This window comes from Pyrus communis, chromosome 12, assembly GCF_963583255.1.
Source record: "Pyrus communis chromosome 12, drPyrComm1.1, whole genome shotgun sequence".
NCBI lineage: Eukaryota > Viridiplantae > Streptophyta > Magnoliopsida > Rosales > Rosaceae > Pyrus > Pyrus communis.
This window is the reverse complement of record NC_084814.1, coordinates 22,075,457-22,101,223: the sequence shown is the minus strand read 5'-3', so window position 1 is coordinate 22,101,223 and position 25,767 is coordinate 22,075,457. Positions and strand designations below refer to the sequence as shown.

The following is a 25,767-nucleotide window of genomic DNA, read 5'->3' as shown; positions in this document are numbered from 1 at the left end:
CTTACAACTCTACACTGGAAGGGAGGACCCGATTGAACACCTTAACCTCTTTGAGTCCACCATGCATACCGGATGCACATTGACGAAGAACGATGTCTTCTCTTCCCCTCTACCCTCTCTGGCGGAGCTCTAAATTGGTATTACCGTCTTCCACCTGAGATAGTAGACTCATTTGAAGAACTAAGGAAACTGTTTGTTTCTCAACACATCTTCCAGACCGATCGCTTACATTCTGTAGATAACTTGTACACTATTCACCAGAAATCGGATAAGTCACTACAAGAGTGTGTCGGTCGCTTCAGCCATGAGTATTCTCGCTGCGTTGAGGCAGATGACAAGACCGCCCTCAAAGCCTTCACGACAGGCCTACGTGATTGTTTCTTCAAGTACATGATCAATGCCAACACTTGGAAGACTTACTCTAGTGTGATGGCACAGGCTTACAACCACGCCTCCGCCGAAGCAAGGACATACCAAGGGAACCCCCATATGGTTAACCCCTATCAACAAGTGGGAAGTGGAAGTCAAGTTCTACCAAGTGAGGAGATCTTGACCATTCAGACACCCATTGCATCAGCTTCTGCCTCATTTACCTACTCGCTAAGTCACCAAATGTATTTGTCTCTTGGTAAGAGGAAGAATTTTTACTATCAGCAAGCCTATTACAACAAGAGGGATAGAAGTTTGTATCAAGACAACCAGGGGTGAACGTATCGTTGACTATTATGACTATGGGGCCAAGCCTCATTTTTTCAAAGTGGAGGACTGGGTATTGAAGGAAATGCTATTATAAGAAGGCATACACATTACAAATGTTTTGACGCTCAACCACTTGAGATCTTTTGTCACACAAGCTATTCGGCAAATATTTAAAGAAGAGGGAATTCAGACAACTTCTTCTGAGTCTTTTGCATTCCTAGCACTAGAACACTTGGTCTACGCTGACCTACCCCTATACTCCAACTCAGAGCTTCAACATGCGTACTTTGACACAAAGTATGTGATACTAAGTGTTACAACCAACATGGTTCACATATCGAAAGCATGAATCCCTTCATGCATAGCAAAACATTCATAAACATCACTCATGTCAATAAACATAAACATCATACATTCCAACACATTCATACATAAACATCATACATTCCAACACATCCATACATAAGCCAACTGTGCTTCGAAAAGGTTCAACATACTCTGTGTCATTCGACACTTGCTACAATGTGCCTCAACACCCCGCCTTTATTCTCACCAACTAAGTGATGAAATGTGAAGAAAGAACTCATCTTCATGTCACCAACGAGGTGATGAAATGGACAACCTGTACTCTCCTTCATGCCACCAACCAGGTGATAAAATGTACAACCTGTACTCTAATATCATTTGGCAACTTGCCACTCATGCCACCAACCAGGTGAAGAAGGAACTTATTTTCATGCCACTAAACAGGTGATGAAATGTACAACTCGTACTCTCCTTCATGCCACCAACCAGGTGATGAAATGTACAACCCGTACTCTAATATCATTTGGTAACTTGCCACTCATGCTACCAACCAAATGAAGAAGGAACTCATCTTCATGCCACCAACCAGGTGATGAAATGTACAACCCGTACTCTAACATCATTCGGCAACTTGCCACTCATGCCACCAACCAAGTGAAGAACGAACTCATCTTCGTGCCACCAACCAGATGATGAAATGTACAACCCGTACTCTAACATCATTCGGCAACTTGCCACTCATGCCACCAACCAGGTGAAGAAGGAACTCATCTTCGTGCCACCAACCAGGTGATGAAATGTGATGAAAGGTGATAAAGGAACTCACATTCGTACCACTAACCAAGTGATAAAAGCAACTCACCATTCATTCCACCAACAGAAGACGAGTGGTACAACTTGTACATGTGAACTCCTAGCATTCATAAATAATAAAAAACCCTCAAGCTTTACAACTCAACTAGGGGAGCACTTATGCCTAACAAGAGTTATAGTCACCAACAAAGTCTTATTGCAAGCCAACGACGGCTTTAATGCATGGTATACGAAGATCACGCTCTTCAGCCCTCTTACATCTGCTTCAGACATTTCTCCTCTGTAACAATCCAAACACTATAGCTCATAGAAAGCTTCACACACTCTTGATCAAGATTGTTCGAAGCAAATTCAATTTATATGGTTCATCCAAACCTTCGACTACTACAAGGTGTGGCTTACATCACAATCTTTTGCTCAATAGTGTGGAAGCAAAATTTGTATATGTTGTCTCTCCTACATTTTCAAACTTCTAATCCCCCCCCCCCAAAAAAAAAAAAGGAAAAAGGAAAATGGGAAATTCAAAAACTTCAACAAATTGAGGGTAACTACAATTCTCAAAAACTTCACACACTCTTGATCAAGATAGTGTGAAGCAAAATAAATTCATGGTGCCTAACAAAGCTTCAACACAAAAGCTTCACCTACAAAGTTTTAACACAAGAGCTTCACCTACAAAGCTTCAACACAAGAGCTTCACCTACAAAGCTTCAACACAAAAGCTTCACCTACAAAGCCTCAACACAAAAACTTCACCTCCAAAGCTTCAACACAAAACCTTCAACACCAAAGCTTCACCTACAAGTTACAACACAAAACCTTCAACACCAAAGCTTCACCTACAAAGCTTCAATACAAAAGCTTCATCTACATAGCTTCAACACAAAAACTTCACCTACAAAGCTTCACCCATTAAAAAAAAAAAGAAAAGAAAAAGAAAGAAAGAAAGAAAGAAATGAGCCTAGGCATCCCCTTCTTTGGGCCTAACAACTTTCATACCAAATATATATGAAGGAAGAGTTTTGGGTAACCACTTAGAAAGGAAAATGGTGAAGTTTTGTTTGGAAAATTGCCTACTAGCAAGACACCTCCCTCATCAACTTCCTCGACCAGAGACTTAGGGGACTCTTACCATATACCACTACACCTTGGTACTCAAAAATTTCACGACTACTCAGTGCCTTGGATTTTTCAAGTCCCCAACCGAGAAGTTTTCCTCACTCAAGAAATTAAAGGAGCACTACTTCAACCTACAGGGTCCACCCACGAAGTTTCAACATGCAAACTTCAACAAAATAAAAAATTCAAAGAACTTAGTGAATGATATCTTAGTGTATTTAACACAACACGTTGAATGAAGTAAAACTTATTTATTGATATATTCGATAAATTACAAATACGTGCATAAACATGAATCAAAACAAACAAACAAGAGGGCGCTTTCACAAAGGCAGCTCAGGAGAAGTCTCAACACTCGGCAAAGCCCCATAAATAGGAGGCACCAGAGCGTGATTATTTGGAGCCTCAGTACTGGGCAGGACCACAGAAAGAGGAGGCACCAGAGGTTGATCATTTGGAGCTTCAGTATGTGGTACAGCCCCAGAAGACGAAGGCAATAAATGCATTTCGAACAAACTCACAAACCTCTGATGATCATTTAAAATCTGACCCTCGGATTCCTGTAACTGGTCAAGCTTTCTCTTCATGGTTGTAGCATAGCTATGTGCGAGCATGTGCAACTGTCTATTCTCATGCTTAAGCCCTCTGATCTCCTGTTTGAGACTTATCACTTCAGCCGCCAACGATTCAACTTGGTGGGTTCGAGCAAATAGGCGTTGGGCCATATTAGACACATAACCTGTACACTGAACACTGAAAGCCAGAGAATCCTTAACAGCCAACTCATCGAATCGTTTGGAAAGTAGTCTGTTGTCTTTGGGAGTGAGAAGATTCTTGGCCACCACCGCAGCGGTCATATCATTCTTCATCACAGAGTCCACAATCGTAAGGGGACCTGTAGGAGATAAGAAGGATGGGCGCCATACGTTATCCTGAGGAGACATGGCTACCTTTTCTACAACATTCAAGTTCAAACGACAGTCGGACGGGCCAGACATTCTCAGAAAAAAGATGAAGAAAAAATGAGGTACAGTGAGTCTCAGAAATATGAAAATAAGGGAAAAATTCCTACAAGTAATAACTTTCTGAACGTACTCATTGAAATTAATTGGTGCTCCTATAAAAGAAAGAGCCAGATCTTCAATAAGGCTGCTTGTTCAAAAATCGAAGAGGCACCACTCTCCAAATTTCGAGAAACGGATTTCCTGGGTTAAAATTTATTGGCAATCTTCACACGCGACATTAGTTCCTCTGATACCAAGGACAACTTTGCCAAAGAACTCTGACAAAGTTAAGACAGGTAAATGTTGAAGGCCCAGTTACCCTACTATTACCCACAAAGATAAAGGAACAGCACCACTGCTTGATTATTGGAAAATCCTTATGTGTGTCAACCTCTGTGCTCCGTGGCAAAGCAGACTTACAAAAATGCCCAATCTTTCTTCACATCTGAGAAAACACTCCCAACAAGATTACTTGCCCATAAATCGAAGAGGCACCGCTCTCCGAATCTCGAGAACCATATCCTCAACAAGATTGCCTGCTCAGAAATCGAAGAGGCACCACTCCCCGAACTTCAAGAAGTCGGATTTCATTGGATAAAATTTGTCCACAATCCTCATACGCAACATCAGCTTTCTGGATACCACAGACCACTTTTTCAAAGTGCTCTAACAAAGTTAAAACATGTGAAACTTGCAGCGACCACTACATTGCTTTGACCGAGAAGGGTAAAGGAACAACATTACCACTCGCTGTTAGGACAATTCCTATATATGTCGACCTCTATCCTCCACAGCCAGGGAGACCTGCCAAATAAAAAAAAATGCTTAACCATTCCTCACATCCGAAATGGCACTCCCAATCTAGTCTCTCGAAATACTCTGTTTTCTTTTCCTTTGATAATACCCATACTAACCAGCCACATCAGAGCAAGAATATCTCATATCATCAGGGTTGAAAGCAAGAGTATCCCATATCATGCTTTTTCCCTGTCTTTTCCTTTGCCCTTGCTCTTACCTGCAGGACAAGGAGAAAGAATGCAATCAGTCGGAACCTGAAATCAAACTTCCGATCTAGAACTGATTGCCCGGAACCTTTGCCTGGTCGCTTGCTTAGCATTGCTCTCGAGTACTCATCCTCAACTGTTGTCAAGGTCATGAATTCCTTCGGCAAATACCTCAGAACAGTTGGTACGATATTGGCTCTTTACACTGAAGCTGCCAAGCATGGATGAGTCACCAAGAAGTAGTGCTCTAAAGGACCATTTAAATGCAAGGGATGCGCACCATTTCTGCTTTACAAAAGATTGAAGCAGAATGTTCAACGACGAGCTAGAACAGATCACTATAACACAACGCCCTTCTTGTGGAACCGCACTAGACCTGGCATTCGTGTCGTGTTTCTCGTGTTCGTGTCGTTTTCGTGTCATACCCGATAGCTTAACGGGTCGTGTCGTGTAATACCCGTTAAAGTAAACGGGTAATATGACCCGACCCGAAATCAACTCGTTAATATTTTCAGGTAATATAACCCGACCCGTTACCAGTTAAGAAAAATATATTTTAAATCAATAAAAATGAAAATGAAAAACATAATTTGACCCAAAAAAATGTAAAACATAATACTAAATCAGTATATGCATACTAAATTTCGGAGTTGACCCCTTAATGAAAGTTGTAAAGCTTTTTATTACGAGTGATTACATTTTTCACACTTGTACAATAATTATTATTAATTTTATTAAATTTTCACTAAAACAAATAACATTGTTCATGAGATTTGGAGGGTTTTAAAAATCTAAACGACCATGTAACCTTGCCAATGGAACTCAAAGCTTACATGTTATTCCTTTTACAAAATCCTCAATTTTCATAGATCATCATGACATAAGATTTTGTGGTATATATCCACTTCTGTAAATATTTTAAATTGACGATCAAATTAGTTCATTGTATTCATATAGGATCAAGGAGTGTAGCTGTAAAAAATCATCAAAATCAGAGTTAAAATAACCGTTAAATCGTGATTTTTCGTTTATAACCGTCGAAACATTTTGTCTCGTTATTTGATCTCTGAATGTTTGTTTTTTGCAATTTTTGGCGTATGCGATCTCGAAGCATATATAAACACGTTTGATGGTTGGATCATTGAAATTAGTTTCATATGATGCGTATCCCATCAAAACAATACATTAACTAACACTTAGAGTTTATTTATATTTTCATTAAGTATAACATAAGATTTTGTGGTATCCACTAATGTAAATATTTTAAATTGAAGATCGAATTCATTCATTGTATTCATATAGGGTCAAGGAGTGTAGCTATAAAAAATCATCAAAATCGGAGTTAAAATAACCGTTAAATCGTGATTTTTCATTTATAACCGTTGAAAAGTTTTGTCTCATTACTTGATCTCTGAATGTTTGTTTTTTTTCAATTTTTGGCGTATGCGATCTCGAAGCATATATAAATAAGTTTGACGGTTGGATCGTTGAAATTAGTTTTGTAGGATGCATATCCCATCAAAACGATAAATTCACTAACATTTAAGAGTTTATTTATACTTTCATCAAGTATAACATAAGATTTTGTGGTATCCACTAGTGTAAATATTTCAAATTGAAGATCGAATTCATTCATTGTATTTATATAGGGTTAAGAAGTGTAGCTGTAAAAAATCATCAAAATCGAAGTTAAAATAACCGTTAAATCGTGATTTTTTGTTTATAACCGTTGAAAAGTTTTGTCTCTTTACTTGATCTCTGAATGTTTGTTTTTTGCAATTTTTGGCGTATGCGATCTCGAAGCATATATAAATAAGTTTGACGGTTGGATCGTTGAAATTAGTTTCGTAGGATGCGTATCCCATCAAAACAATAGATTCACTAACACTTAAGCGTTTATTTATACTTTCATCAAGTATAACATTAGATTTTGTGGTATCCACTAGTGTAAATATTTTAAATTGAAGATCGAATTCATTCATTGTATTCATATAGGGTCAAGGAGTGTAGCTATAAAAAAATCATCAAAATCGGAGTTAAAATAACCGTTAAATCGTGATTTTTCATTTATAACCGTCGAAACGTTTTGTCTCATTAGTTGATCTCTGAATGTTTGTTTTTTTCAATTTTTGGTGTATGCGATCTTGAAGCATATATAAACAAGTTTGACGGTTGGATCGTTGACATTAGTTTCGTAGGAAGCGTATCCCATCAAAACGATAGATTCACTAACACTTGAGAGTTTATTTATATTTTCATCAAGTATAACATAAGATTTTGTGGTATCCACTAGTGTAAATATTTTAAATTGAAGATCGAATTCATTCATTGTATTCATATAGGGTCAAGGAGTGTAGCTGTAAAAAATCATCAAAATTAGAGTTAAAATAACCGTTAAATCATGATTTTTCGTTTATAACCGTTGAAAAGTTTTGTCTGGTTACTTGATCTCTAAATGTTTGTTTTTTGCAATTTTTGGCGTATGCGATCTCGAAGCATATATAAACAAGTTTGACGGTTAGATCGTTGAAATTAGTTTCGTAGGATACGTATCCCATCAAAACGATAGATTCACTAACACTTAAGAGTTTATTTATACTTTCATTAAGTATAACATAAGATTTTATGGTGTCCACTAGTATAAATATTTTAAATTGAAGATCGAATTCATTCATTGTATTCATACAGGGTCAAGGAGTGTAGCTGTAAAAAATCATCAAAATCGGAGTTAAAATAACCGTTAAATCGTGATTTTTCATTTATAACCGTCAAAATTTTTTGTCTTGTTACTTGATCTCTGAATGTTTGTTTTTTGCAATTTTTGGTGTATGCGATATCGAAGCATATATAAACAAGTTTGATAGTTGGATCGTTGAAATTAGTTTTGTAAGATGCGTATCCCATCAAAATGATAAATTCACTAATACTTGAGAGTTTATTTATACTTTTATCAAGTATAACATAAGATTTTGTGGTATCCACCAATGTAAATATTTTAAATTGAAGATCGAATTCATTCATTATATTCATATAGGGTCAAAGAGTATAGCTGTAAAAAATCATCAAAATCAGAGTTAAAACAACAGTTAAATTGTGATTTTTCGTTTATAACCGTTGAAAAGTTTTGTCTCGTTTCTTGATCTCTGAATATTTTTTTTTTTGCAAATTTTGGCGTATGCGATCTCGAAGCATATATAAACAAGTTTGACGGTTGGATCATTGAAATTTGTTTCATAGGATGCGTATCCCATCAAAACGATACATTAACTAACACTTAGAGTTTCTTTGGGTTAAATATTAGGTGGGAAATGGATGGATATAGGCTGCAAAATTTCCCAAACATTAGGCGGGAAATGGATGAAACTCTTGAAATATTAGGCGGGAAATTAATTATTATAATTTTTTTATGTGTTTGGTATTTTTATATTACTTGATATTTTTATTTTTAATGTGTTTTATGATTTTTAATCTCAATATTTGCCTATAATATACTATAAAAATAAATAAATAAATAAAACTTAAAATTTAAAGTTTATATAGAATAATAATTAATAAACAATATATACATATTCATTATATCTATTGCATTTTATAGTAAGTTTTTTTTAGTAGTTTAAAAAATTAAAATCATCAAAATAGCATTTTTCTTATCGTCTCGAAACAGGTTACCCGCGTGTCACTCTCGTGTAAACCTGTTAAGGACCCGTTATTAACGGGTTATTATCGTGTGACCCGATAATGACCCGATTAGTTATCGTGTTGACCCGAAACCCGTTATTTTCGTGTCGTTTACGTGTCGTGTTAACGGGTCGTGTAAGAAATTGCCAGGTCTAAACCGCACAATCTAGATGGAAGAGTTTAAGTCAAATCTAAGCTCTGCATCATTGCTCTAACTGAAGAGATAAAAGCCTTAACAGCCTTTTGCTAGCATCGTCGTCGAAGAACAAAGCTTCGCTATACCACATCTACTACTTTGTCAAACAGCAAAAGTATCCCATATCATCAGGATCGAACATACTCCAGGTCTGACAGACTTGTTTTGACCTTCAAATTCTGGAGTCAGCTCGCTCTTTTGAAGGAAACCAGAAAGCCCTCCAGCCCAGTTCAAGAATACACCTGTGGAAAGTCAAGTACAACAAAGCACGTGCCGATTCGTCCGTTTTCTCCAAAAACAAGAGCACCTCGTATCATCTCTTCTCCCTGTTTCTTCTCTTTATCCTTATTGTTGAATGAGAGACAGGGATAATGAGTACAATCAGCAGGAACCCAAGATCAACCAACTGATGTGAGACTGATTGCTTGGAACCCTGATTGCTTACCTTGTATGTCACCTCCTTCGGAAGATCTCCTCGCTTAGAGACTTGGAGGACTCCTACTATATGGTTTGTATCGCACTTGACCAAACCCGAAACTATAAGTAAGCTTCAAATGAAAATGATTCATTACCTTGTGCGTCAACGCCAACTAAAGATACCACTCCTGGATGAAGGAAAAGTACTTCCAAAAGAAGATGTCACATCTACTTACAGGACAAAGAAGACAAGTGAAGGCGACACCACACTTCGGTACTTGGAAGTTTCGTGATTACTCAATGGCTTAGATCTTGCAAGTCCCCAACCGAGGAGCTTCCCTCACTCGGGAACTTAGGGGAGCACTGTTTGTACTATACTTGACCAATCCCGAAACTACTAAGCAGCGCAACACGTGTCGATATCAGAGGTCAATCACAACACGACATGTGTCAATGTCAGAACAAAGCTAAAACTCTCTTCTATAAAAGATGATCATTCTCCCACAATAATCCCTAATGTCATTTGTACTAAACTATTCACTAGAACTCACTAAAAGAGAGCTTGAACCTATGTATTTGTGTAAACCCTTCACAACTAATGAGAACTCCTCTACTCCGTGGACGTAGCCAATCTGGGTGAACCACGTACATCTTGTGTTGTTTGCTTCCCTATCTCTATTCATTTATATACTTATCCACACTAATGACCAGAGCAATCTAGTGAAGGTCACAAACTTGACACTTTCTGTTGTACCAAAGTCCTTGCCGATTTTGTGCATCAACAAATGTCAAAATATGTGTCAAATGCTTATGTTCCTTGATCCTAACATATATGTATATAGGATAGGATCAAGAAGGCTACAAAGAAGTGTAAAAATGTTTGTAAAAGTATTTGTCTCTTGATCCTATCCCTATATATATATATATATATAGATATATATATATGTATATATAAAATAAATAATATATATGTAGTATTTAGCAGAAAGAGGAGAACGAGTGAACCCTAAAATATTAAAGATATAAATGCATAACTGTAAACACTGTGTAAACAATGCCCACAAAACACGGGCGTTTTGCCAAAGAAAGCTTTGTCCAATTGTCTCCATCAAACACCAACCAACCCCATTACTCGAGCCAAGCCAGTGTCTAGTCTGTATGATGAGATGAAGGAAGGGGGTCTCTCTCCATGCATGCAATGCAAGTGATTATTTTTCCACTTTTCTAGAAAATTCTCGTGAGGTGGATATATATATATTTGATGAGATTCCACTACAGATATACATGCAGGCATGCATACATACATACAGCAGCCACAACACATATATATACACCAGGACTTGATGATATTCATTGATTTGTATTTACTCATAATTATCGAGTATAAATACGTATACATACCGCTGTATAATATCCGTCCGTTATATACAGTTCCTAGGGATATTTTGGTTAAGGGACATCTATCAAAGTACATTACACCAATGAATTTAGAAGGTTGTTTCAGAATGGATCACGAAGTTCCATTTCTATTTTATGATTATGCTACGTCATCAGTTTGATTCCCTTAGTTTCATTTTTCCACATATATATCTCCAGTAGTAAAATATTCCACGGCAAGAGAGAAAATAAAATCAAAATGCTAATGATTTTTAAGAGAGTAATAAGTACGCTAGCTTAAGATTGTTGTCAATTAACAGTAATGGCAGTATCTTCCAAAACTACAATCTCCATCCTTTGAAAGCATCCAAGTCTCCTACTATTCTCCCACTTAATTTTTTCTTTCCTGTGAAAGCTCTCTTGTTATTAGTTTTATAAATCCACTGTATATGACATTTGATAGAAGAGTAACTTATATGGAACGGATTCAACGACACGTGACATTTCAATCCAATAATATATATATATATATATATATATATATATTTCCATACAGACAAAAACTTACACGTGACAATGTATTATAAGATACAAGACACTACGTGACGATGAATCCGTTTCATGTAAGTTATTCGCCTTGATAAAAAGTTGTGTATATGTCATTGTTCCTATAAGTGTCTGCGAGTGGATCGGGTGCTTATGGAGATGGGCATGGCGAGCTGCTATTCATTCTTTAAGAAACCCTACCCACTCTCGAGTTAAATAGACTGGTACCACACACCATTACTGTACACCACCAAATATATACACCACTGTGGACGAATCCTATTTTTTAACAAAGCTGTAGGTTTAGAGTTTCGTTTGATACACCGTACTGTATTGTAACATCTCGATTTTATTGTGCCCTAAACTAAACCGTACTACATTGACTAATATCATATCCTTCATACCGTCAATGTCAAGCGTTTGCTTTGGTACTGTGCCGGATAAAGAGCCGTCATTATTGTACCTAATAAACTTTTTAAGATGAGATTGGAAAAGAATAAGCTTTTACTGATTTGGTAAATATAAAATCAAAGAGGGGGGATGGAGGGAAGATCATGACTCTCTGGATTTCATTGGGCATGATCCAAGAGGATTTTAACGAAAAGTTTTCGGTACTATTTATTTTAATGAAAAATCACATTTTTACACTAAAAAGTCAATCTTAATACTATTTACTTTACCTTTTATTTTCTCACTTTCGTTAAAACTCAAAAATTTTAAGTTATTTTCATTAATTCTTCTAAAAAAATAAGGGGTACCCTCCAGAGATTTTGTGCAGCCTTGGGCATCGTATGCTCTAAAAGAAGTAAAGGGAGGAGAGGATGTGAAAGTAGTAGCAATTATCTGGTCTGGTACCCCACAGGACGGTGGCCACAGCGAGAACCAGATGCCCACCTTCCCTTCTCTGCTAGGGACCAGGATTCTCTCTCCTAATCTAAGGATGAGGATCCTCATGATCAAGTGATATGGACCGTTAGATTTTTATCCAACGGTTACAAACAGGGGAGTCGTTTTAAAGTTATAATAATTATAACCGTTGGATTTTTATCCAACGGTCCACATCTCTTAATCATGAGGATCCTCGTCCTTAGATTAGGAGAGGATCCTGATCCCTCTGCTAGCTTCTCACTCCCTTCTTCTTTCATTATAAGAAAAACCAATGAAAAAAGCTTAAAAACTTTGAATTTTGATTATATGGACAAAATAAAGGGTAAAGTAAATAGTACCATAATTGACTTTTTAGTGTAAAAATGTGGTTTTTCGTTAAAATGAACAGTACCGTAGGCTTTTCGTTAAAACTCCTTTCATTATTTAGTCATCACATATTTTTTATTTCTTTATTGGGATGTGTACAAGAAGCTAAATAAAGTTCACCTGAATTATCCTTTTAATTTAATTTGTTTCTTTTTTGGCACTAGAAAGTTTGATTAAGGCTAAGTGAATTTAACATTTCTTTTTCAGCCTTATTTTGCATTATGTGAATGCAGATAAAATAAAATAAAAAAATTTAATTTTCAGCGTATCTGAAACATGAGTGTCAAAATCATTATCCTTCTTAATTTTATACTTTACAATTGGTATTTTTTCCCTAAAGTTTTTAATGATTTTTTTTATAATTTCTGATTTCTTATAAATAAATAAAAACATGGAAATATGCAAAAAAGAACTTCTACAGATATTCAATAAAAATTGAAACATTTACTAAAAGGGACATTAAACAAGCACTAACTAGTAATTTGTCTAGTGACACTTCTCTTTCGGATGTTAAGAGAGGTCTCAAGTTGGCAATAGAACATGTTTTAGGGTTCCTTCAACGAAAATGAGATATATCAGAAAATGAGAGGAGATAGGTTAAAGATCCTGACAACGATATGGTTGGAGGTTGAAACTATTTAAGTTTTCGTTCGAAAATGAAGTTACTGAACTCATCCAAAGTACCCAGTTAGCAAATCTGGAAAAATATAGTTGACATAACCATTCATTCTCTCAGTTCTCACACCAAAGATAGAAAGAAACCAAAGAATATGCTTCACACATTTCCCAATGTTGGTCGTTGGCTCTGGGAAAATGGCACAAATGGTGCAGAAGATGAAGGACCAAGACCAAATGGCACCCAAATGGGACACAGAAATATGGCTCTCTTGTCGAATTCACAGTCATCTCACCTTTAATTTGCTTTTTCCACCTCCCTTGTTGCTTTTTTGGGTCCCATTTTAGAAACTTTAACAAAAGAGTCACCCTTTTGGCTGTATGTATCAGCCAGCACCAGCAGCCACGTCCAATTCTATGAGAGCTCTATGAGAAAAAAGTTCTGCATTCACAATTTGGATCCTCTCCAAACCTTATCGTCCGAACCTTCAAGTATTTGGTTTGTGTGAAAGAAAAATTGGAGTAGTTGGTTCGTGTGAGGTAAGTTGATGGAATGAGTTAATGGCGGTAGTCTGATTCAATCTGAGTGATTCGAATTACCTGATCCTTAGATTTCAGACAGTGAGATCTAGAGTAAGATATTTGTGTTAAAAAGTTAATAACTTAAAAAATAAAATTTCTCATCACTTATATAAAAACATGTAATGTACCCATGTTACGATGAAAAATTTTCTTGTGACTAAGAGTCGTCAATTTGTGTGAATCATAGTGGGACAATCTAATCTATGACGACAAATAATCAATTACCTACTTTTAAGACAAGGTATTTAATTTTTATTTTTTTGTCTTTTGAGTATTACAAATTTCTTGCAAATTGTTATAGAATGTTTCTCGAACTAATTGAGAAAAGTACTTCCTTGAAACCCATGTGTAATGTACAGTAAGAAAATAAAGTCAATATGAGATAATATAAATTAAGAAAATATAAAGTATGGGAGTGAAATATCAAGCTGTAATGCCACATGACATGTATGATTATGTAATTTGGTATAACACAATAAGGATGCACGTTTGCTCTCCGAGCTCAAGTTGTGGAGAAATTTTTAGTTGTGACATGAACAAATCTCGAAATTTTTAGTTTTCATCATTCAATATCTTATTTATTATTATTTGATGAGTTTAAATTTTGATGTTTATGTCTATTCATTACACAAATCTCCAAATTTAAACTCATTTAACGATGATAAATAAAGTAGTGAGCAAAAACATTCCTTACAATTCAAGCTAGTGGATCTAATTTGCAATTAAATTAAGGCTTCATTTTATAATTCAAGTTTTTAAGATTGACTTTTCAACTTTTAGAAGTATATAATCAATTTCGTTTTTGAGATTATCAATAGCCGAATTTCATTCTCTCCATCTTCCCGTTTACTTGCAAGACACCCTTTAATTACTTATTGTTTGATTTTCACTTTACGCATCAGCCGAATTCATACCTGAGGAAGTTGTATTAATAAAGTATTTACTTATATTTTGGGTACCTAAACTCAGCTAAATATCATTTAACAACTACTCAAATGATAACTTTTATTTTTAATGGAAAAGATTCTGAAAAAGGACAAAACCCTAATTGTCATCCAAATTGACTTTTTAGCAATACCGCGTGGCGCATGAGTTCCAACAACAAAAAATTGTCACAAATAAAAAACATTTATTTCCATGGGTAAATAAAAATACAAATAGAAATATCAGCACCAGAATATAATATTAAACCATAATACATAATATATTTCATTAATTACACAAAATGAAGAAATCAAATTAGTTAACTCAAAGTATTAACTAATCGTAAATTTCTTCCGTAAAAACTAATAAAAATTACTAATAGAAAATGAGAAAATACTAAAACAAAAAAAATTCAAAACTTAAGATAAATTGATAAATTTTCAATTACTTGATCGCTCAAAATGGATGCAAATTCCTGCTAATCCCATTCACATTAGAGAAAAACCCCACAAAGTCCTGCTTGTATGGCAGGAACGACCGTCGTTTATCCCCTGCCTCCTCGGCCTTGCTCCTCACGACATAATGCTCTCCATTCTCCGACGCCGCCGCAGCTGTTGTCGACTCTTTTCCGCGTGACGTCATCTCCCTTCTTGTTGTTAGCTCTCTTGGTCGACGAGGGAGCCAAAAAGACGAAGTCGTCGCTGCTGCTCCGGTGAAGAAGGCTCCGAAACTTCCACCGCTTCGACGACGAGCCGCCGGAGCTGCTCTTATTGCAGCGGCGCTGTCCAGGACATGATTTCGGAGGGGCCCACACGCAGTACGTGCCAGGTGGCAGGTTCTCGAGGTCGTCGGCCTCGGAGGACGAGCACGACCCTGTTTCGCGCTCCTCTTCGATCATGAGCATTCTGAGCGGCAAACGGCGCGGTTTCGGCTTCTTAACGGCGTCATCCGCATCGTCGTTAGCATTTGTAGAGGATACGACGTCGTTGTGAGCTAATAATAAGTCTTGGTTGAAGAGAGGGTAGACGGTAGGTTTGATTTGACCGTTGGAGAAAATCTCGTCGGCGGAGATGGGCGACGTGTGCGACTCTCCTCCGCTGCTGACAAAAGCAAACTCAAACTCCTCCTCTTCCTCCTCCTCCTTGTCCTTCTGTACGTCGTCGTTTTTCGGCTGTCGGCGGTGGTGGAGTTTTTCTTCTTCCTGGTGATCGTATATACTTTCCCAGTAGGGCTCCTGGGTGAGTTGGCGATCCTGGTGGGTGAACTCGTCGACGACTCGGGCGGCGATCTGGGCGAGTCTGTCGGAGGAAGAGTAGGTGTTGAAGCTGGGAGAGAGCGAGACTAGCGGACCTGTAGCAGCAGCCTGCATTATTATCAATCTGGTAGAGCGCTCTGGTAGCTTCTTCAATTCTCTGAGCTTTTGGTGATGATATCCAGCTTTTCTATATTTTAAGGGAAAGAGAAAAAGGAGAGGGCAAAGATAAAGGAAGGGAAATAGGGAAGGAGGGTTTGGGTGGAAACGAAACAAAGTGTGGGACTTGATCCTTCCACAATGGATTTGAGAGTTTATATATAACCTAGTGATGAGTGGTTGTGGAAAATTGGCTTTTATTGGCTTTTATTATGTTTAATAATAACAATTCTAATTATATTAATGAAAAAACTTGAGCAATCCCTACTTTTTGGTAGGGTTAAACATAGTTTCAACAAGTGCAAATTAGCTTTTTTCATCTAATTTAAGTCCTTAGTTTAATGCAAATTTAAGAGAGGTTTTTAAAAGTGCCTGGAATATGCAGTGATACACCATATGTCATTATACAAGTGGAGTTACACTTGAAAAATAATACTTTTATCCACTTATACAATGATAGTTGACGTCCCATCCTGTTTTTTGGACACTAAAAATTTTCTCCAAATTTAGACGTAATTGATATAGCAAATGGATTTGAGTTCAATTGTTAACTAGTTTAACATAAAATATTTCATGCAAAACCGTTTTTAGTTTATCAAGGAAGAAAGCTGAAAATCAAAGGGACAAGTTGAAAGAATGGACGGTGGTAAATTTCCTAATAAATAATAATAGTATTTATTTTATTTTATTTTATAAAATTGTTATCCTGACAACGTATGATCACTAACCCTTATACAAAGGCAGTCGTTGACTATGTATTCTGAGTCAATTAGTGATGAGGAGTAACCATGAACTAGTGCTTCAATGGTAAATGACAGATTACGAGATTTTTTTAAAACTAAAGTCTGGAGGTCTCGAGTTCGAAACCTGTTGCTGATGTGGAATCTAAACTTGTGGCTAGAAGGAGGCTAAAATACCACTGTGAGTCTTCTCGACCCCCCAAAAAAGTAGATAACTATGACCTGCTACAAGTTGTTTTCCCTTTTTTTTTTTTTTAAAAAAAAGGAAAAATTAGTGATGAGGAGAACGAGATTTGTCTTTTTAATTTTTTTTGTTGGATTTTTAAATAGTCGAAAATTGCATAATACGCGGTTTTGTATAAATTGGAATAAGCGACAGTGGGAATTGCTAGACGAGGTTTGATTGGGGCAATCGCCACCTTTCGTCCTCTACTGTTCATGCATTGTTGCATTTTTGTTCTTCATCGTAAATTTTTTTTTATTTTTAAATATGTACTTAATATTCTATCACGGGTTCTTTCATCTAAAATTTTAATTTTTTTTTAAATTAAAAAAGTAATATTAATAAAAGTTAATTAAAATTAGGTGAAAATACACGTAATAGATGTCATAACTATAATGATGAGCAAAAATTCTACTGTTCATACCTAAATACGAACCCTTTTTCTTCTTCTTCTCTTGTATGAAATTTTATATATTAATTATGGAATTTTATGGGCGGAAAATGGAAAGGTCGGCGGCTAGACGTTGTAGTTGGCTGTCCAATTTTAAACAAATAATTACGTGGGAAACTAAGGTTTGTTTTTCGTATGAAAAAAAGGAAATCAATGCTACTTGACATGTGTGAAGCTTATATGTTCACACGTGTATGGAAGAGAGTTTTTCAATGTATCTAGAACACAGAGTGGTCCACTATGTGTCATTATATTAGTGATAGACTTTTTATTTGTAAGTGTTCTTCCACTTGTATAATAACATATGGTGTATCACTCCGCATTTCGAGCACAGTAAAAAAATATTTTTGTCAAGAGAGCTCATGAGAAGCTGTTTGAAGCTTAAGAAAATAAAACATACAATTTGCCGGGTTGTTGAATCATTTTGCTTGTATTATTATATTTGTTGACAATTTTAACTTAATCTATTGGTGTGTATATGTTTTCCCTTCATTCCAATGTTAGGACATTACAAACTGCTTTTACATAACCACGTGCGACATATAAAAAAAGAAACAGAAAAAAAGAGACGCGGTAATTAGTGACGGATCTAAGATCTTTGGGGATCTATAAAAGCTTGATGTGGTGTTTTTGCTTAAGGTATTCCTTGTTGGTGGGTAGGTCTTAAAGCTTGTGGCACCAAACAGATCGAGGAAGGATGTTGGAATATAGAAATTTGAGTGAAAATGGTGAATGGTGAATGGTGAATTCTGAAGGAGAAAAGCCAAAATACTGATGGTTTTGTGTAAAAAAGGGTATATGCAACCTCACGCCATCCTATCTTATCCAGCTGCTTGATGGTCAATATTCGATCCGGTTTAGAGACTTTTCGAAGTCTCTTGCCCACCCTTGCTATCAGATTCACGATAAACATATATAATGCATTCATGTGAGTCAAATTAAACACTCTTAATAGCGTCCAAGTAGATAACAATACCAATATACTGTTCACAATTTGAAAGGGATTAATCAACTTGAAATTTTGGTGTTTGCCTAAGCAAGAATATATGAGAGTGACCCCAGTGATCATTAATTATAAAATAGAAAGATTAACAAATTTGATTTATCTAAATCACCAGTGAGTTCTTTTGATGTGGACTCAACCCACCAAGTTGATACTTCTAGATCAACATATATTTGGAAATTCTTTAGCATGATAGAAGGAAATTGAGGGAGTGTGCAAGTTGTGTGATGTGGATATGAAAACCTTTACTTGGGAAGATATAAACCTTTTGTACTCCAGAGTCCAACCTGTGAGATAAGACGACCTTTTTTCATATAAAGTATCATCATTTGCTTGAGGATGAGATATTTTCATTGTGCATGACACATAGTCTGGTACACCAAATTCATAATTCAATTGATAGGAAATTTAAAAAAGAAAATAAAAAAAATTAACCAATTGTATTATGATACATGGTGTAACGGACTATGTTTTCAAAACACTAAAATTTTTTCTCCTAAAGATAGATCGATGGGTTTGATTTGGTCTTCTTGGTCCGTGACGACGACGAAATTTTCTTGACTGATTTGTGGTCAAATCGCCTCCATGGCCAAAGTCATGTGCCAGTGACACCGAATTTGGAGTCTTTTTTAAAAAAAACAAATTGAACAAACGATATTATCTACGTTAAGAGAGAGGGGGTGAGTTTAGCCTCACAATGGGTTAGCAATAATATTGTGGTTCAAATTCTCATTTGGCAAGAATCGAACCTAAAATCTCTCACGTACAAGTGAAGAGGAATATCACTAGACCATAGTATTAAGTGGCGGACTCTTCTATTATTAGATGGTACATTCATCATATTTAATTAAAACTTTGTTCAATGTTTTCATTTTTTTTTAGTATAACGATATATTTTACACTAAAGAAATGAGGGAGTTCATCTAAGCCACATAATGGGCAACCTAATTTGGTATCGGATTCGCCATCTACGAGATTCAAACCTAAGACCTCTCACTTACAAGTGAAAAGAAATACCACCAGATCGTACTGAGTGATTGTTCAATGTTTTCATTTAAGTTCATGATTAGTATGAAATAAGTTCATGCATATTTTAAGTTATGGTTGTGTATGATCATTAATAAGGGTAACCTATACATGGAATGTTGTTCCATGCCTAGACTATTTACCCTCACTCATTTATGGAAAGAATGATCCAGAAATTGAGAGTACTTTTAAATTTGGTTTAGCTAGTGAAGAGTGTTTTCCTCCTATCCCTAGACTCTTATCTATTTAGATCCTATGATGCCCTAGATGGTTTGGACGAGTGTGTCCTATTCCTATTTTTTGCTATGGAGATGTGCTAACAGTGGTTTACATCTCAGCCTAGTTGTGCTTATTCTCTCCAGATCAAAGTTTTGGTCACTAAAGAAGATGTACTCAGTTGGCACGCTTGCTGTAATCATGTTTTGTCGTATAAATGGATTACCGCTATCGTTTCACTTAAAAAAAATAATGATCATTTGCCAATCAAGCCTACCTAACCTAATATTAATGAGATTCATAAGGGTTGGCGATATGATTTAATGGGTAAAATAGAATAGACGTTACTTTTGAGCTTTTGTCTTATGCCCTTAGCCACACTTCATCTCATAGTCGATGAAAAAAATTTACATGCACCAGTTTTGAATTTTTATTGTCTTTGAAATTTCTCATCACATGACTTGTCGCATTTAAGAATTTCTTCTGACCTTCTCGTGTCAACATGATAATTTTTAGGAATTTTTCCTGTATATGCCAGACCACATGACATCGTTACGAAAGTTTCTCTCATGGAATTAATTAATCAATAAAGCCACCAAATATATTCTAGCAATGATGTGGCCTAACATGCTTGGATGATTTTTGGGTCTCATCTCAAATTTGTTCCAATTAAATTTCAAACTTGCAAATAATTATTTCATCAACGCACATGGTGCAAAACATTTGGTGTGCATTTCTTGCTCATTATTTTCCCATCAAATTATATTTTCTTTGCAAGTAACGTGCTAAAAAAGCACACGTTTTGGTAAATAAATAGTATTAATCGATGAATTATCATTCTTTTTTGTTCTAGGTTAATAATTGTCAAAGCATATATAATATAACTACTGCATAAATTAATTTAGCCTTGGAAAGCAAGTAAAGTACATTTCTTGCTGCAATTATGAACAGCTGGCGTGGATGAGGTTTGATTTTGTTGTTATACCATACGTTTTAATGAATTAAAGTGTTTATGGCGCAGTCTGCATAAAAATATACATAAATATTTCCAACCAAATCATTCCCTCTAATATGATAATACCAATAAGTTTAGCCAAGTTAAACAGAGCCATGTACTCTTCTTTTCTTTCTTTTTCTTTTTTTCTTTTTTTTTTTCGCACCCAAGATCGAATTTGCCACCTAATTAAAATGATTATAATGATGTAGATTCTGATCTCGTTTGTCAACAAACATAAAACTAAGCTTGGGTAGAATGTGTTACCACCCACCAGAGATTAGAAAATACATCTCATAAGCAGTGGTGGATTTAGGATTTCAATGTTGGGTGGTCTCAATGTCCACCCAATGTAGAAGTTCCAGAAGTTTCAACATTGATCATCTTTCTAAACATTATTAGTTTCTCTTGAATTTGGTTCACATATCTATTTTCTAACAAATCTGGTTCATATGAATAAATCAAGATTAAGGTTACATGTGCCAAAACCAACAAATGCTCCTCAACATCCTAACGCAATTATGACTTTCCAAAGATAAAGTTGGTTCTCATCACAAGTATACACATCAACTTAAATGGAAGAAAATTGCATTAGGCGGTGGCCGTGGAGAGAGGTGGTGGTGACTGGTGGAAAATTGAATTAGGACATCGCCAATTAATTACCGAAGCACTATAAAGTTGCTACTAAAACACTACAAATGCGTTATAAAGATTCTGAACAAAGGATTTTGAAAAATTATCTCAAATGTATTGTATTTAATCATTTTCAAGACCCACCATCTAAATTTTGTGGTGCGTGACGGAAAAATTGGGCTCAAATTTCGTAAAACTTTAGAGTCCCTCGTCCACACAGAGAGTTAGACAGTTCCATATTTCCTTTTAGTTTTCTAATATAGCATGAGGCCTTAAGCCTAATTCAGTCAATGTTGGACTCTTCCTGGCTTCGTGTAGAGTACACCTTCTGCTGAAGCCTTACCAAGTAGGGTTTAGTCTAAAAGGCTATGAACCATGGAATTGGCTTCAAATTGTAATCTTGAACCATTTTGCTCACTCTATTCACAACTCCATATGATTTTTTTTTTTTTTTCTAGTGTAACGGAAATTCAATGAAAGTAGACTCTCTATGATGATATTTGCAGAAGTTCGTAAAATTGATTCAGAATCGAGAGTTATATTTTTGTGAAAAATACGACTGTTGAGTTTTTGAGAGATTCTTTTTGTATGTAATTAGGAAAATATTATAAATATTGAGTCTTAGAAGTTCGACTAAAAACTTAGAAGTTTGACTAAAAATCGATACGATGAGTTTTTGTGGATCAATGAAGTTCTTCTTGACATTCGTTTTATGTAAAACTTAAAAAGGGGATTAAAATCTGTTGGAGAAGATAAAATCTATGCAGAACAGGGGAGGGGGAACCTTGACCTTTGATGAACACATTTTTTTTTCTTTGGCAAGAAAACACATTGTTCATCATCCACCGATACCCTCCAGTATTGTTAAAAAAAACTCCAATATTAAAGTAAGTATATTCATCTAACAAGAAGTGAAGACATTAATATAACCTAATAGCGTGGATTCGTAATTGAATTAGACTTTAAAGTGACTAATTGCCTAAAAAGATTGAGTCGAAAATAACAAATAAAGAACTTTTTGTACCATAGGTTAGGCATCACTCTTTGAACCTGTCTATTTAGCTCATTGACTATGTAAAAGGACAAGGAAACTTTAATCCTATAAAAACGATCCCTCACCCTCATAGGGAGGAACTCTCTTTCTAAACCCTAGGCACTTTACAACAAGCCTCCTTGTACAATGTAACTTACATTTACATGGTAGAAGCGAAAACTACACCAATATGGAACAGTGGAAGTAAGCCCAAGGCGAAATGAAACACGATACATAATTGTGTTTTTGTGCGTTTGTGTGATTTATAATCAAATATAAGTTTATCCAAAATGACCCGATTTCATGTATCAATATAACCTAATTTTGCTGTTACCAATATACTCCACGACCTGTGGAATGTGAACAAATCCAAAATCTCAGCTGCTACTACATGTCAACAAGAAGAACCATGACTATTAGAGGGAGGAATCTTGGCGACCACGAAATATTTCGAATCCTTCTACTTGAAGAATTAAGCTAACAATAATTCTTGCGATAGAAAAGTAGGCATGCACATATTCTTCCAACAATGATATCAAAGAATATTTCATATAAAAATAAAAAAAAATAAAAAAAGAACGAACATAATCCTGAAATCTCAGCCCTTAATTCTGGACAATACCATTCGAAGTTTCGAACCAGTACAAGATCCGTTGTATGATTAGCAGAAAATTAGAAGAAAAAAAAAAAGAAAAAAAAAAGAGAGAAGAACATTAGGTATAAAGGACTATTGACTTTAAGTAAGAACCCTAAACTCATTGAAATTACAGACAAGCCCTTGAGGAATCTCTGATGGATCCCCTCACTTGTGGGTATATTATGTCAATTTGATCCGCACCGTATTAGTCCCTTCTGTTCACTCTTTAATCATCGTCATCATCGAAAGAAAACTGGTGAATCTACACCGTCCATCTTACTGCTGCCTCCGCTTGGGGCATCCCTTTAGTTTGCAATGTTTTGATTTGCTGCACACACAAAATTTACAAATCTTATTGTTCTATACAAATTATGTAAAACATGGTGATAAGTAGGAGGATGAAAGAAAACAATTGAATAATAAAAAAAATATCAAAATCGGACAAATATTAACGAGATGTTACTTATCAAAACTAAAGACTGAACGTGTGAATTGTCTCGCATAACGTGAGACCCATAAAATTATAAAATAACTAAAACAGACGTGTGATTGTGTGGACACAATTCATGTAGGAGAGTTGGCAAAAACAAAATTGGTGTGTATAAGGCCTTTTTATGGCAATAGAAACTACTCCAAGAAAACTCCCAAATATAGGAAGAAGTCTTTGCCTTGGTTACCAAGTAGCCAACGATATTGCCAAATTGAAGATAATAATTAATTCCTTTAAGTTTTACAAGTCATACCAATATTGCAAAATTATATATTATGCCAATAAATACAATATTGCAAAAAATAGATGTCATGCATGTTATTAGAAGCAATAACCAAGTATTAATAAATAAATTAAGTAAATACAAAAAAAAAAAATTCAAACCTTGGCTCTGAAAGATTTGATAATTGAAGCCAGTAACTTGTCCCCAGCAATTTGTCTCACTTTTTGTATTAGTTGCTGCCTTGTAATCAAATTCTCCTGAAAAATAAAATTAAAAAGGTTTAAAAAATGGAGAATAATTACAAGAAGAAAAGGGTACAAAATCTTGAAAATTCAATGCAGAAAGCAGTAATACTTACTCTGTGATCTTTGTAATGCTTGCTGATCAAGGCAATGGAAGGTGGCGGCAAGAACTTCGAAAGCACGCTGATTAGCGCCGGAAACGGCATCCACGGCGAAGTCGGTTTCTTGATTGGTTCTTGAACCTTCAGAAATTCTACACCATCGAAACAAAATGTTAATTAGTTTGAACTCAGAAGATGAACAATTATTCAGAAACAAAAAGGTTGGGGAAAATGCATTACCTTTCAAGCAATTAGGAGCTCTGAAGCTGATGACATACTCCGGTAGGATGTGAGTGTTCATGTGCGTACTCCAAATTATGTACTTCTTGGGAGCAAAGATGCTGTCGATGCCGGAATCGAACTGTTCGGAGCTCGGATGATGCTGTTTAGAACCGGGACACACAACCTCCGGCCTCCCCAGTATCACACGGCAGAGCAGGAGATGTCGTAGACCGTCTTCGTCAACGTTCAAGCTTTCCACACTAAACGAACAAATCAAATTTGTCAACCAAATGTCGAAAACGTACACGAATGTGCAAAAATGCATACGCATTTTGAAGTAGTAATTCAAATTCGAAGTCGAAAACGTGACCTACCATTGCATAGGAGAATCATCAGGAGCAAGATAAACACCATTGCCGAACACCCCATCTCTCTGAGGCTCCTCAAAGTTGCCGAAACCATGGCAGATGATCTTCGAAATCTCGTCTTTCGAAGAAGGCGCGTACCAAGCGTACTTCACGTTGGGATTTCCTCCGCACTTCTCCTCCACCGCTTTCAAGTAAATTTGAAAGGAACGCAGCCTTGCTTGGCCCACAAGGCTCGAGTAGGAGTTCCTGTGAACCGCCACCACACTTGCTTGCGCCCCAAGCAATCCCAAGCTCGAAAGGAACCGCTGCTTGATGAGGTCGTGAACTCTGTCTCCGTCGAAAAGTGGGACCAACCCATCACCGAACGGCCGAGATTGATTACCGGAACTCGAAGAACCCGAATCGGCGACGCTTTCGGAGTCGGAGATCGACGACTGGACGGTCTCTGAGGCAGAGTCGTCTTCCGATGAATTTCCCGAATCGGAGAATTGGTCGCTACGTTCATAATCCGATGAATTTCCAGAAGAAAGATTTGGATAATCATTTCTGTACTCCATTGCAATCAAAACCCAGAAGAAAATCACAACAACTAAATTAAAACCTACTGTGATTTTTACAGTCTGAAGAAAACAAAACAGAATCTTAATTAATATCTAAAGGGTGTTCATGTATAGGACTTTCGTGGGGGTTGAGCAAAAAGAATAACGAATCGGATTTCGTGGGGGTTGAGCAAAAAGAATAACGAATCAGATAAGCATTGGATTCCAATCGGACCCAGAAAGCGTTGGATCAAAAGAATCGGATCCAAAACAAAAGATGAAATGAAAGAAGAAGAGTCTGCAGATTTTTCAGAACGCCAAGAAAACAAACAAACTAAACAACCAAAAAGTACCAAAACGAATACATTTCTGGGAAGTTTTGGGATGATTTTACCAGAGATTTCGTGTAAAGTTTTGAGATTCAAGAACTAGAAGAAAAACCCAGAAAGAAACAATGGGAGCTTCTGAGAATTTGAGAGAGGTGGGAAGAAGGGGTTCATAGAACTCAGGATTTGGGGGATTTGGTGGCTTTGGATTTTGGTTTTCTGGGTTGGGATTTAAATGGAAACTGCGTTTTTGGATTGCTTGGGGAAGGAGGAATGGAGGAGAAGAAGAAGAAGGAATTGAAAAACTGACAGCACAAAAAAGGCGGTGGGTGCGGCCGCCATTGGTTTTGGATGC

The 25,767-nt window shown here is 36.2% G+C and overlaps 1 protein-coding gene and 1 pseudogene across 1 annotated transcript; both read right to left on the bottom strand.

Moving 5' to 3' along the window:
* Positions 1-14,727: 14,727 nt before the first annotated feature.
* LOC137711597 (uncharacterized) lies at positions 14,728-16,058 on the bottom strand (annotated as a pseudogene).
* A 6,713-nt stretch (positions 16,059-22,771) lies between these two features.
* On the bottom strand, positions 22,772-25,767 carry LOC137711091 (probable inactive poly [ADP-ribose] polymerase SRO5). Its single transcript, XM_068450294.1, has 5 exons — positions 24,554-25,767; positions 24,198-24,439; positions 23,973-24,109; positions 23,776-23,871; positions 22,772-23,229 (listed from the first exon to the last, which is right to left on the bottom strand). Exons 1-5 carry the CDS (start codon positions 25,102-25,104, stop codon positions 23,164-23,166), a joined length of 1,092 nt encoding a protein of 363 aa, XP_068306395.1. The 5' UTR covers positions 25,105-25,767; the 3' UTR covers positions 22,772-23,163.

What these genes read in the sequence shown, in the direction of transcription:
- LOC137711091 (XM_068450294.1), bottom strand. Translation starts at nt 25,104, where the DNA reads ATGGAGTACAGAAATGATTATCCAAATCTTTCTTCTGGAAATTCATCG. An exon ending in GATGATTCTCCTATGCAATG is followed by an intron (nt 24,440 to 24,553) that starts GTAGGTCACGTT and finishes TTGTTCGTTTAG; the next exon opens with TGTGGAAAGCTTGAACGTTG. An exon ending in AGCATTACAAAGATCACAGA is followed by an intron (nt 23,872 to 23,972) that starts GTAAGTATTACT and finishes TTTATTTTTCAG; the next exon opens with GAGAATTTGATTACAAGGCA.